At 67.4% G+C, this 13,508-nt stretch overlaps 1 protein-coding gene across 2 annotated transcripts in view; it reads right to left on the minus strand.

The window, feature by feature from the left end:
* Window positions 1-4,516: 4,516 nt before the first annotated feature.
* Window positions 4,517-13,508, minus strand: part of FOXK1 (forkhead box K1) — a 44,451-nt gene continuing 35,459 nt past the window's right edge. Inside the window, exons 3-10 of one of the 2 annotated variants that reach the window (XM_036013702.1) lie at window positions 9,322-9,478; window positions 8,343-8,489; window positions 7,587-7,780; window positions 6,906-7,072; window positions 6,542-6,826; window positions 5,627-5,851; window positions 4,918-5,064; window positions 4,517-4,884 (exon numbers count right to left, since the gene is read on the minus strand). In XM_036013702.1, the coding sequence (XP_035869595.1) occupies window positions 4,751-4,884; window positions 4,918-5,064; window positions 5,627-5,851; window positions 6,542-6,826; window positions 6,906-7,072; window positions 7,587-7,780; window positions 8,343-8,489; window positions 9,322-9,478 (1,456 nt within the window). In that variant the 3' untranslated portion in view covers window positions 4,517-4,750. Of the gene's footprint in view, window positions 5,065-5,626; window positions 5,852-6,541; window positions 6,827-6,905; window positions 7,073-7,586; window positions 7,781-8,342; window positions 8,490-9,321; window positions 9,479-13,508 lie in introns of both variants that reach the window. The other variant, XM_028527278.2, reaches the window with a different exon arrangement.

A 13,508-nucleotide genomic window follows, 5' to 3' on the forward strand; every position in this document is an offset into this window, starting at 1 on the left:
ATTCAAAGGAGAGATTTCCACTTCAGCCCTGCAGGAAAGGGCAGGCAGGTGCTCGCCCCTGGTGGCAACAGAGCCTTGGTAGTGAGCCCCTGGCGCTCCACCCGACGAAGGCCCCCGGCAGGAGGGCCTCCTGTCGCTGACCAGCTGGAGCCGCACGCCCGGGACCCGGCTCCCGCGGCGGCTGGTGCAGACACCCCCTGAGTGTGATGGCGGCTCGGCCGGGCAGCCTTGGAGAAGCGAGTCCTCCTGACCTCTCAACGCTGTTTAACTGCCTTGTGTCTCCAGAACCTTCTCACGACCCCTGCGGGAAACCGGCGCAGCCCCACACCAGGTGGCACCCCCCGGCTCCCACCCCAGTCGGCCTCCTCACAGACAGGGCCCCGAAGGCGGAGCGGGGGTGGGGGGATGGGCTGAGACCGGCCGGAGAGGCCCCTCTGGGAGACGCCCCCAGACAGGCCTGCGAAGCCCGCAGGGTCAGGAGGCAGCTCAGCGGGTGACCCTCCTTCCTTTTTCACACTAGAACCGTTTTGTCTGAACAGTGACATGGGCCCGCTTCTGACTTCAGCTCTGAAGAAGTGCTTGGGGTTGCGTCCCCAGACCCCACTGTCACCCTGGGTCGGGTGGCGGGCGGGGGCAGGGGAAGCAGCAGCAGCAGCTCCGGAGAGGATGGCGGTGCTCCTGGGCCCCTTGTGGCCGGGCGGGCTCAGCCGCCACCCCACAGGGGCCCCTGCCAGCACCGACCCAGCCCCTCCCTCGACCCCACAGGCAGCAGCGCTGGCGCAGGACGGAGAGGCAGGTGGCAGCCTCCCAGCTGTGCGCACGGGGCCAGAGCCACATCCCGAGCGCTTGAAAAACCCGAGCATGGAAAGCAAGGCCCCGGGAGAGGAACTTTAAAACGAAAGGGATTTGTAAAACACAGGAGAGCAGTGTGGAAGGAATGGACAGAAGCCGGCCGAGTCCTGCCCCCCTCATCCCAGCCCCCGCCCCCACCGGCCACCTGCAGGCCCACCCCGCCCCCGTAGCAGCAGCAGCAGCAGCACGCCGGAGCGACTCGGGTAGTTCTGAGTGAGGAGTGTCCCTTCCGGGCAGAGGTATAGTGGGGGGCTGCGGGGAACGCCCCCTCCGAAGGCCCACGGGAGCCCCTGTGGCGGCCGGACGTGGGCCCAGGGCTCCAGCGGCCGCTCCGGCTCTCCTCCCGGGCAGAGGCTCACATTCATTTTTGGTAACTTATTCTAGAGCAAGTAGTGCACGGTGTGCCCAGCGTCGGGGCAGAGGCAGCTGACGGGCACGGCGCCCCGGAGTGCATCTGGGGGAGCTATTCTCAGCGGGGTTGGGGGGTGCAGAGGCCGGCTGTGGGTGCGAACCCCACGATGGCGACAGTCCTCCACCCCCGGTGGCGCTCGAGGGCAAAGCAGAGTTTGAAGCTTCTGGAGAAAACCAAGTCCTTCGGCTGCACTGGCTGTCCTGGCTGATTTCCGGCGCCGAAGCGCGGGAGGATGCCTTTCTCCAGCTGGCACTTGCACCCAGCTCGGTGTCCGTGTTCCCGGGGTGGTCCGCTCTCCGACTCTGTGAAGTGAGAAGCCAGCCCCCAGCCAAGGAAACCTTCCTCCTCCTCTCGGACTCTGAACCACCCACGCGGGGCTCCGTCCACAGACAGCGGGTCCCGCAGCGCCCCCTGCAGAGGGCGGGCCTTCCAGGAAGAAATGACAGCATCCGTGGAATGACTCCGTGACCTTGGCCCGATATTCCGCCAGGACCAGGGAGGCACAGACAGGAACCTGAAACCCCGGTCCCTCCTGGCCGACAGCCACCGAGTCCTCACTGTGGTGACTCAGGGACCCTCCTCCCCTTCCCCCGCCCGGCTTGGTTCTGAAGCAGAGAGACCCAGACAGGGGCTGGGCGGACCCGGGAGGGTGCGGGGGCCCGTGGCGGGGGGTGGTCCGGTCTGCGTGCATCCTGCCCAGGGTCCAGCCTCCCGGGACAGCTTCCCTGTGGAGGAGAGCCGCAGAGGCGTGCTCTCGGGGACAACGCTGTCACTCCCAACGTCACACTGCATCGTCTCCTGGGGGACGCTCACCTACGTGAACAAGGCTGACTCTGTGACTCCCTCCCCTGCGCTGATTTTCTGTGCTCAGTGCCGGGTGACGAGCTGGCCGGTCAGCAGGCCCCGGCGGCGCGTGTGCGTGAGATTTCGGGAGGAGCCACAGCAGCAGGGGCCCCGCCTGGGGCCCCCCCAGCTGGCCCATCTCCTCTCCCAGACTCGGCCCCGGGCGACCCGAGAGAAGGTTCTCGGACCCTCGTGCCGCAGTGACTCAGGACTGTGCCCGAACTGACCTTCCGCTGCCCCAACCTTGGCTGGGGTCGCCCGCCCTCCACAGCCCACGCTCACGGCAGGTCACAGGTCGCCAGACCCCGAGGGCCCCGGGCCCCCGCTCTGGCTGTGCCATGCAGCACCTCCTTGGGCGCTGGCCATTCCGGGGCCGCCGGTGGCCAGTCCTAGGGCACGTGCCGGCACCAGCCAGGCGTGCTGTGTGGCCGGGGAACCCAGCTGTCCAGGGCTCGGTGGCTGCGGACCACAGTGGCGGCTTCCCCAGGGCCTGGGCCCCCCATCCCCTCCCTGCCTGGCGTCGGGGCGGACCCCGCAGAAACGGAGCTCTCCGCGGGGCAGGACACGCCCGGCGGCACCCGGCCTTGCCCCCCGTTCCACGCACCCCCTCTCCTCCCCCCTCCCTGCGCCTCTGGCCATCGAGCGGGGTCATCGGTGAAAACGGACAAAAAAAACACCTCGAAGGTCAGGAAAGCAAGGGGCCAGAGGCATGCCTGACACCACATCGGGCAGCCAGCGGACGGCCGCCCACGGCCAGAGGTCCCGTCTGTCTCTGCGGACGCCGCCACGGCCCGAGGAGGCGAACCTGCGGTGGTCCCGGGGGTCTGAGAGCAAACGCGTCCCCGGATGAAATGATAACGAAGCGACAGGGACCCCTCGCTGCTGCGGACCCTCACGGTGAGGCCTCGCCTGGCCCGAGCTCACCCGTCCCCGAGCGCAAGCACGCACCAGACGCGTGGGAAAGAGTTTGCAGGAAATGACGGGAGGGAGACGCTGCCGTGGAACGGAGCGCGACCCACGTCCCCTGTGGCGGCGGCTGCGCCCGAGGCCGCACGCCGGCTGTCTGCATCCCATCCATCCCATCCGTCCGAGACGCCTGGACCTCGCAGAAGAGCATATTCCCCACGGAGGGGTTAGTGCCATGGAAACGCCCGGTCGGTCCGGGCGGAGGACGCTCTGCACGTGTCCACAGCGACCGGCGGTGGTGGGTGCAGGGCCCTGCGGCCGGGAGCTGGGGCCGGTCACGCCCGCGCTGCCTTGAGATGTCGCCCCACAGTCCCCTCCTCCGGAGCCAAGGCCTGCCCACTGGGTCCCAGCCGGGGAGACCGCCAGCTCGTCCCCTCGGGTGCCCGCAGAGAGGCTGCGCTGCCCTTGGGCGTGGGGCTACGGGCAGGCAGCTGCTGGTGGAGACGGAGGCTGAGGACAGGCAGGCTTTGCCGGGAAGGGGGCTGGCCTGCCGGGACTTCCGAAGCTCTGCGTTCGCTGTTTCCGGATGTGCCCCCCGTGGTAGGGCCAGGGCCTCCTCCCAGAGGCCCCCTCGCCTTTCCTGAGAGTGTCCTCCACGAGCAGCCGCAAGGCCAGGCCGACCCCACGTGGCGCAGTGACCCTGACAGCTCAGGCTTCCCCCACCGGCAGCACACTGCCCCTGGCTCTGCCCAGATGCACCCAGGCCCCGCCCCGCCAGGGAGAGCCGGGCAAGGGAGGCCCAGCTGGTGCCTGTCCCCGGTGCCCGCGGGCAATTAAGACGACTCGGTGAAGCGGCAGAGAGCGGCTCTGCTCCGGGCCCGGCGTGCGTGGTGATCGCTGGCACTGGGGCATCAGGACCACGGAGAACGCAGGGCAGGCCTTCCGTGACGTGGGTGCACGAAGGGCGGGAGGTGGAGGGCGGGAGGCTGCAGATCGGCCGAGCCCTCCACACAGCTTTCCGCCTCCGGTGCCCACCGGGAAGCCGGCGACTCCCCGGAAGCGCGCAGACAGGGCGGCGGATCCGCCCCGCTAGGGCGCCACGGCGGCGGGCACCCGCCTCCCAGTGGGAGCCTCCGGGACGGGCGGTCCCTCTGCGCCAGTCTCAGATGTCGGTGAGGCCGATGCCATGTTGCAACCAAACGAGAACCTCTCGGGGTCCAGAGCCACAGTGACCCCTCCCCGCCCCCCGTTAATGCCAATCCGATACTTCCCAGGTCCCTGTTTCAGGGAGCGGATGCCACGAACCGTCAGATGTCCGACTGCGCCCGTCTTTCCCGGGCTGGTTCCGGGCCACAGCAGACAGCGGTGGGGGTGGCCGCCCTGCCCTCCCCTTGGGGGGCCTTGGTCTGTGGGGTCGCTGGGGAGCAGGCTGCTGCTCAAGCTGGGGGCCGGGGGGGGCGGACAGTGCTCGGGGGGGGAACAAAGAGCCCCAGAACCAGGCGATCGGCTGTCTGAACGTGTTTATGTGTTTCCGTGCCGACCACGGCGGGGACGGGGGACAGGCGGCGGGGCGGGCGAGCGCGGGAGCAGGCGGTTGGGCCGTCCTGTCCGAGGGGCACCGCGCTCGGCAGCCTGGGGCCTTCCCGCCACGGTCCCGGGCGGCAGTGGTGTCGGCCGTCGGGGTCCAGCGGCACAACTCCTCGCGGCGTGCGTCCCACTCCAGCTCCACGGGCGCCGTCACTCCCCGGTCCCGGACCCCTGCGGGCCGGCCGCCGTGATCACCCCGGCCTGCGCGGCCCCCGTCCCGCTGGGCTCCTCCAGCCGGGGCCTCTTGACGTCGGGCTCCCCGGTGGAGGGGGCAGAGGTGGCGGCGGTGGCGGCGGTGGCTGGGGGGCTGGTGGTGGTGGTGGCGGTGGTGGTGGTGGCGTTGGCTGCTGCTGAGGCTGCGGCTGCGGCGGGCTCCTCGGGCCCCACCTCGCACACCCGGGTGACCACCACTGGCGTCGACGAGCTGGCCTGGGCCGCCAGGAGCTGCAGGGGGCTGGTGAGGGCTGGCGCGGGGGGGAAAGGAGACCGGTGTCAGGGAGCTGGTCAGGACCAGTGCGACGGCCCGGACCCGAGAACCCGCTCCCTGGCAGCCCCGGCGGTGCCGGTCCCACCAGCTCCCACCACCGCCAACCTTCCTTTCCTTGGCTGGACTCCCGGGAGTCCCCCTCCCCGACCCCCGTCCTCTGTCTGCCCGCGGGGCACGCCGTCCCCAGTCTCTTCCAGCGCCCCCTCGCTCCTGCTGCCCCTGTGAGACCACAGCCGGGGGCAGGTCACTAGCAGATGCTGCCTGTCCCGAACCATCCACCCGAGAGTGGAACCCCCGGCCCACCACCCCCGTCCCTGCTGCGAGCTGCTGGGTGTCCCCCTGGGCCTCTGGTCTCGCCCGGCCGGGAGTGGGCCCTCTGACGGGCACTTTGCTCTCCCTGTCACCTCAGCGCCGCTGCTCTGCAGGGGGACAGTGGCCGTGGCTGGCTGGGCTGACCGGGGGGGAGGCATCCTCCCTGCCACAGTGACTACGGGCTGAGCCCCGAGCTCCAAGCGGGGGCACAGGCCAGTGGGCCTCACCGTAAGCGCTGCTGGCTAAGCTGTTGGTGGGGACGGCATGCTTGCCGTTCTGGGTGACGGCCCGGACGGGGAGGTGGTGCTGCCCGAGGCTCACGGGGGCTGCTGGCTGCAGGATGGTGACCGTGTGTCCGGGGACCCCCGGGGCCATCTGGCTGGCCACAGTCTGGATGACGCGGCTGGTGGCGGGGATGGTGGCAAACGCAATGGTGGGCTTCTCCTCCGTGCCTGTGGGAGGACGGTGCGTGAGGACGGCCCACGCAGCCGCGGCAGACGGACAGCTGTCCGCGGGGACAGCGGGCCGAGGCCTCCCGGCACCGACAGAGAGAAGGAACCCCCCATGGAGGATTTTAGACAACGTTCAGATACTTTAAACTTCATCCAGACCCGACGTCATCCGGGAAACAAATGTATTAATTTGGGTGAAATGATTTGCGTTGAGAGCCACACTGTCTCTCACCCAAACGCAGCTGCTTCTGCCGAGGGGAGGGGCCCTGCCGGCCCCGCATGTGGCTGCCCCGCTAGGATCTGCCCGCTGGGCCTGGGACCCAGGTTACCAGGTCACGACCTGGTGACTATTTTCAACCTTAAATGACTTCTGAGGGTTTCTCACTGGGGGCTCAAGAGGGCTCATCCTCTGGCCTCCACGTTTAGGCAGCCCCTCCACCCAGCTTGGTGTGACCTGGGGCTCTGAGCCCCGAAGCGCTGGCTCCCCGGGAGAAACTCTTCCGGAGGACGCGCAGCGCTCACTCCAAAGGGCACACCCCCTGGGACAGCAGCGGCCGGGAGGAGGGGCAGGAGGCGGAGCCATCGGCCCTGGAGCCAGCCCGAGCCCTGACACCGGGATCCACAGCCCCCAAGACCCAGGGTGACAGCCCACCTTCCGGTGGCCGGGCCAAGCGACCCGTGGCCCCTTACCTCTTGCCTCATTGCCCAGGTCCAACACGGCCGCGCCCGCTGCCTCGTGGGCGCCCCCTGCCGAGGCCTGGCTGGCGAGGATGTAGCCGTTGGCGGAGCTGGCGGAGGAGGTGACCACCCTGAGCATGGTGACCGGGGGGGCCTGCTGCACGACGTGGATCGCGTGGCCCGAGGGCTGCTGGGCCGTCACTATCGACGCCGGCATGTAGGCCACGGGCTTGGCCACTAGGCTGGGAGGCCGGGGCGGCACGGCCATGATGACGGGCTGGGCACTGACGGGGGAGCCTGCGCGGAAGAGGGGCGTGGTCAGCAGGCTCCCCGCACCCCTCCCCCCCAGCAGACTCAGGGACAAAACCGCTCTTACCGGGTGCGCTCTGGGAATACCGATACTCTGGAACGGAAGCTAACTTTGACCCAAAGTCGGGGTCGTGAGGAATGGGGGAGCCCTCCCGAGACAGGCACTCCGGAGTCTGCAGGCCACTAGAGCGAGGGGACATCAGCCCGGGGTGGGTGGGTGAGGCCGGCGCGCTCCTGAATGCGGGGAGAAGGGACCACGGGAGTGAGCGCACACGAGGAGACTCGTGTGGCCCCCCCCCATGCCTCCTGTCCCCACGAGGGGTTTCCCGCACGGATGCTGCAGGGTGACACCTTGCCACGCGACAGCCCTGACGGCGGCCCAGCAGGGAAAGCCCAGCCCAGGGAGGACACTGCATGGTGTGGCCCCAGACAAAGCCACGACCCTGAGCGGTCACTCCCCGAAAGGACCAGCTGTCCGCCAGAAAAGTGGCCACACCTTCGGGGTAACGATGTGAGCTGTTGTGGGACAGGCACAGACCTCCCCGCCCCCCCCCCCCCCCCCCCATGAGTCCACAACAAAGAGGGCGGGACGCAGCAGCCCCCCCCCCCCCCGCCCGTGGAGGACGGACGGAGGCGGAGCTGTTCTCGGAGGCCCCTCCCACCGTACGCCTCAAAGCCACGCCCACGGCACAGGGGCGGCCACAGCGTGCGGGGCCCCAGGGTGGCCGCTGGGGGGTGCCGGGCTCACCTGGACGACAGAGGCCCGAAGGGGGTGCGGAAGCAGGAGACGCCCCGCTGCCTCCGTTTCCGGAAGGCCTGCTCCACCAGCTTGGCTTCCGAGGCGGGGTCTATCCTCCAGAAAGACCCCTTCCCGGGCTCTTCCTGGGAGCGGGGCACTTTAATGAAGTAGCGGTTCAAGGAGAGGTTGTGTCGAATAGAGTTCTGCGGGCAAGCAGAGACGGCCCCCGGTCACGCGTGAGCCGGAGGGCACAGCCTACCCGCCCCGCTCCAGACACCGGGACACAGACCACAGGTGACCGGAGCCCGGGGCTCGAGCCGGCCGGGGCGCCCGCGGGCTGGCCGGGGCAGCTGTCCCGCGGGGAAGTGCGCAGGTGACTGGGGTCAGCACCACTACTGTTCCTCATAGAAAGACCGGCCATGGCCGGGGAGCACGCCCAGGTCAAAATCCGCACGTAGCCCCCCGCCAGCGGCAAAGAAGCCGTGGAGACGGGCAGGTGCGTGGGACTCGCTGGCCGTACCCGAGAGCATGAGGGTCGTACGATCGCACACAAACACGCCCCCAGTTTGCACACATGGGTGACCAAAGACAACATGACCGTGACGCGCAGAGCACGCCGATGCAAGGACGCAGGCACAGCCCCGGCACAGCGCCGGAGCTGGGGGAGGGGCCTGGGCGCCCCGGCGCCGCCCGCTTCAGACGCGGTCCCGTGCCCCTCCGCTCTGAGGAAGCTGCAGGACCGTCCCGGGAGGGTGCGGGCCTCACCTGCCAGCCCTTGTCCGCCGTCCTGTAGTAGGGGTAATGCTTGGTGATGTGGGCGTAGATCCCGCTTAGTGTGAGCTGCCGGTCCTGCGCCGAGGAGATGGCCTGCACGATCAGCTGGGCGTACGAGTACGGCGGCTTGGACTCGTCCTGTGGGGGGGCGGAGGCAGCGCGTGGAGCCCCGGGCCTGCTCCCACGTCCGACCCGCCCGCGTGTCCCCTCCCAGCGGAGAAAGCTTCCGGTGAGAACAAGAGGTCGGCCGCGCAGCTGCTTACACCAGACCCGGTGTCCTGCGTGGGGGTGGGGGTGGGGTGGGGGGGCAGCCACGTGCTCGCCTAACGGAGGAAGAGCGGCTTCCGCCCCGCGCGAAGGGAAGTGCGGGTTTCCTCGTGATGCCTTCTGGGATTGCTCACCTCCTCTACAAACTGGTTTTAAAACTTACCCCGATTTCACTCCCACGTGGTCTAAGGAACAAGATAAACTAGCAGCAGAAACAGACCCTAGAGAACCGACAGGCTCAGAGGGGAGGGGGTGGGGGCTGGGTTTGAAGAAGGTGAAGGGGTTGGGCTTAAAGAAATAAGGAAACAAAGTCACACAGATTTTCGACCATGCAGGGGCTCAGTACCCCCAGCCCCTGTGTTGTCCAAGGGTCAGCTGTATGTATGCGCTTAAAATGAGTGCATTAGATTTACATGAACTACACTTCAAAAGTCAGTAACAATGAACTCCACTGAAATGTATTTTTTAAACGTTGTCAGGTGGGCATGTACCGACAAACTGTTGCTCCTCTCAAAGGCTGTAATTAAAAACACGTGAGACTGTTTGGTCGCCAGCAGACGAGAGGCAGAAACGGCAAGGAAGCACCGCGGGCGCGCGCATCGGCACCCCCGGCAGGCGGAGCGCACGGGGCGCGCAGAGGGGGAGCTGGAGGCCCCGCCCCGCCCGCGGACCATGTAGCCCCCCGAGCTGTGAGGGCTGAGACCTTGGGGCTGTCTCCTCCGGACGTGTCTGCCTGCTGCTCCGAGGCGGCCTTCGCGGCGAACTCTGCGGCCAGCTGCAGGTCCGAGGTCACGTTCTGGACGAATCGGTAGCCGGAGGACCCGGCTCCGCGTGGACTCGCGGGGCAGGAGTTGGGAACACTGCGGAGAGAAAGGGCACGCCCTGAGTCGCCATCCCGAAGCGCAGGGCTTGGTGTAGGACACCGGGCCTCCCCGGATGGCAGACAGGTTAACGACAGTCCCCCCCCCCCCCTCTGTTACCGAGACGGCGCGCCAGCCCTGGATAAAGGATGGACCAGTTACTGCCCCACCCTCGGGCCCGACAGCGGCCGGCTGCTGTCTTGTGCGCACTTGTCCACACGGGGGCGCCCGCAGCAAAGGCCAGAACGGTACCCGCCGGGTGAAAGCCTCAGGAGAGGAAGGGGACCAGCGCTCCGGGGCCGCAGCCGCGGCTTCCTCCCTCTCTCCTGGGCTGCCCGGCCGAGCACCTGGCTGAGACACCTCTGGCCACGCCTCCCAGGCTGCTCCCACCTGAAGCCCAGGGCTCCACTGTGCAGCGCACTTTGCTTACCAAGCCTCATGGGAATACTGGCCCTGAAGTTACTCTATCACAAAATGTTCGGAGAAAGCCAACAGAGGCCATAAACGCGGGGAACAAGCCCAGGTGCAAAGTGCCCTGCGGGAGCGGCCCCGAGCCCGGTGGCGCCTGCCGGCGTGAGCGCCTCCGCGCAGCCCGACGCGGGGGCTCTTCCCGGAGGCGCTCCGTGCGGGGCTGCGGCCCGCTCCGCCCGCTCCAGCCGGCACCGACAGCGCCCCTCCTGACTGAACCCCGGGCCTTCCTCTGGAGCGTGTGGCTGAGGACCGACCCCCAGAAACGCGCCGCCCTCCTGGGGGCGGGCTCAGGCCCAACCAGGGGGCCCGGGGGTCTCACCCGCAGTGCGACGGGAGGGCCCTACAGGAGGAGAGGGACACGGCGGCTCCTGGGCTGGCTCGGGGCCACGCTGCCCGCCCCCCACCGCTACGCTGCCAAGGGCCAGAGAGTTCACGTCCAAACCTCAGACGGCAACATGCAGAGAGAAGGCCGCCCCTCCACAGAGCGGTCTCGGGTGGCGTCCTTCCCAGGGGAGGACAGCGCCGGCTGCGGAGCTGGCTCACAGGGGCCGAGCGGGCGCCCTGTGCCCCTCTCTACAGAGCTGCTGCCGCCACACCCTCTCTGGTGACGCCGCGGCGGGGACGGGCGTGCTGGGCCGTCCAGGGGACGTGCCGTGGCACACACGGCCTTCCTGGCCTTGGAGTGGCCGGCTTCTCAATGAGCCTCATTCAGCGTCCCCGTGGGACGGCTCCCAGGGCCGCCCGGCACCGCTGCCCTGGCCCACACCTCCCAGTCAGGGGAAGGGGGCAGGCCACACGCCACGTGGGCTGGGTGCCTCAGGGCCGCTGATGCTCAATTTGGAGCCCGGCCTCAGGCGTGGGGGAGCTCCATCCCGCTCCCCTACGGTCAGCGACACGAGGGCTTGCTTCTCCAAGTGCACACATGTCCCTGAGGGGGTGACGGAAGAGGTGCTAGGTCCCCCGGGGGCGCCTGCCTTACGCAAAGAACCGCCCCCCTCAGGGGGACCCCTAGCTGCCCAGGCGTGTGGGGAGTCTGAATTCGGGGTGCAATAAAGCAGTCCTGGATGTCACGTGACTCGAATGCCCTCCCCGACTTCAGATTCAAGGTGGGTGTGAGGGTGAACACGCGTGTTCAGCTGGCAACCACCGATCCCCTTTTAGGAGAGGTGATCTGAAGTCACATTTCCGTTTTGGGTCCCAAGTGGCGACCCTTCAAGGCCGGCTGGTCCTGCCGGCAGCCACTCTGGGTGGGGCCCCGTCTTGCTAGGACACACCCATGCTGGCCCCAGGACAGCCCAGACCTAGAACGACTCCTGTGACCATCCAAGACACACCCAGAGGTGTCTGCGCCCCGTCTGCTACACTGGGACAGAGTGACAGCAGACGGGGTGGCAGTGGCCCCGCACACGCCCGCCGGCCGCGGAGATGCCCTGTGCCGTGGGCACACGGGAGTGCGAGCCTGTCCGGGGACCGCTGTGTACCAAGGGTCAGGGGTCAGAGGAGCGTTAACTTCTTAACAGCGGCACCCGAGGCTAGGAAATGATGCAAAGGACAAGGGAAAGGCTTCTCTGCACAGTAAAATCACCTGCTTGGTGTGAGTGGAGGATAATAATCCATGAGCATTGTAAGTTAAAAAAAGTTTATCTCTCTGATCCCATTTTCAAAAATGACAGGATGGTGTCCTCTAATAAAGCGGGGCAGACGGGGGAAGGAAACACTGTGGGGCCAGGGCCAGGGGCTCCCCAGGGCCCCAGGTGCCACCTGGGTCAGGGCGGCGGGAAGGCTGGAACTACAGAGGGGGGGCCTTTCAGCAAAGGTGCCAGTGACGGGCCTTCGCTCTGGGCAGAGGGCGGGGTGGGCTGGTCCTGGGGCCTGCAGGTCTGACCGAGCACAGAACCGGTCACGTGACCCCTGCGGGCACAAGCCGGGGCGCCAGTCGGGAAAAGGGTGGTGAACGCTGTGACTGCTGCACGGTCAAGGTCACACTGACAGTGACCGGACCGCCAGTCACACTGAGGAGTCTCGACAGTGACCGGACCACCAGTCACACTGAGGAGTCTCGACAGTGACCGGACCACCAGTCACACTGAGGAGTCTCGACAGTGACCGGACCACCAGTCACACTGAGGAGTCTCGACAGTGACCGGACCACCAGTCACACTGAGGAATCGCAACAGTGACCGAACCAACAGTAACCAACTAACAGTAACCAAATCACCAGTCACACTGACAAATCTCAACAGTAAATGAACCACCAGTTTACACAGAGGAATCTCAACAGTAACCAAACCAACAGTAACCAAACTAACGGTTACACAGAGGAATCACAACAGTAACCAAACCAACAGTAACCAAACTGACAGTTCTTAGCACACCAGATGGTTACCCTGAGGAAAAGGCAACTCTAACGGGCCGACATTCTCGGGGTGTTTTGCTGGGAGTGGGGACCACTCAGAAGTCAGCCTGAGGAGCCGGCACAGGTGCACGTGGGACGCAGAGGCGAGAAGCTGGGGGCCTTGGCCGGGGGGCACCGGCAGGGCGTGGCCAGGGCACCGCCATTCTGTCATCAGAATTCTGGGGAAATCGGCGCAATCCTTACACCACGTGCACACATTACTTTGATGAGAACAATCAAAAGGGACCTCCTGAAACCAGGAACAAAACACGTCCTCACGCGCTGTCCCTGCCGCACCAGCTGGCCCCCTGCTCAGCCGCTCTGCACCGGGGTGTCCTGCCCTGTGAGGCGGGGTCGCTGCAGATGAGGGGGGGGGCTGGGCACCCAGCCTCAGCAGCTGGGCCTCACCGCGGAGCGGTTCCCACGTCATCACGGACCCTACCATGGCTCTGACCCCGAAGGGCACACACACTTCAGAGGACAGAACCAAATCTGAGAATTCTGGCGCCTTGGGTGAACGTGCCCAGGCATTTCCGGGGGCAGCGTCAGACGGCTGACCGCTACTGACCCCTGGGAAGGCGGCCGAGTCCGGCCTGAAAGAGGGGGACCAGGGTGCAGCCCACGCGTGCCTCGGTAGGGGCCGCACACAGCATACCCATGAGATGGGCCGCTGTGCAGCTGCCAACACGCAGCGACACGGGAAGCACCAAGACACGGAGTGAAGGGAAAACATGGAAGTGCAGGCGGACGGGCGCCCCACGCGCCTCCCCGGGGTGGGGGCGGAGCACTGCGCGCTGGCCCGGCGCACACCAGTACGACGTACGTGCAGACGTGCATGATGCCTGTCTAGGGTTTGCCATGCTTCGGCCGGGGCCTAACCCGGCGCACACACCTCAGTGTGGGCCCACCCTCCTCGTGCAGACTTAGGAGGGCGTCTCCCGCCTCCCGGAGCTGCGGCCTGGGAGGGGCCCTGGGGCACTGGGTGCCCACACAGGCTGGGCGTCGCCGGGCAGGCACACCCAAGAAAACAGTAACTGCCTTCAAAGGGCCCCTGAGGTGTGCCCGGATCGGGGCGCCCCGCCCGTGGCACCGCCACAGACACGGGGACAGGCCCCGCCCCACTTCCTTCAACAGTTGGGGGCCGAGGAGCGCGCCGGTGGGGGG

This window comes from Phyllostomus discolor, chromosome 13 (assembly GCF_004126475.2).
Source record: "Phyllostomus discolor isolate MPI-MPIP mPhyDis1 chromosome 13, mPhyDis1.pri.v3, whole genome shotgun sequence".
Lineage (NCBI taxonomy): Eukaryota > Metazoa > Chordata > Mammalia > Chiroptera > Phyllostomidae > Phyllostomus > Phyllostomus discolor.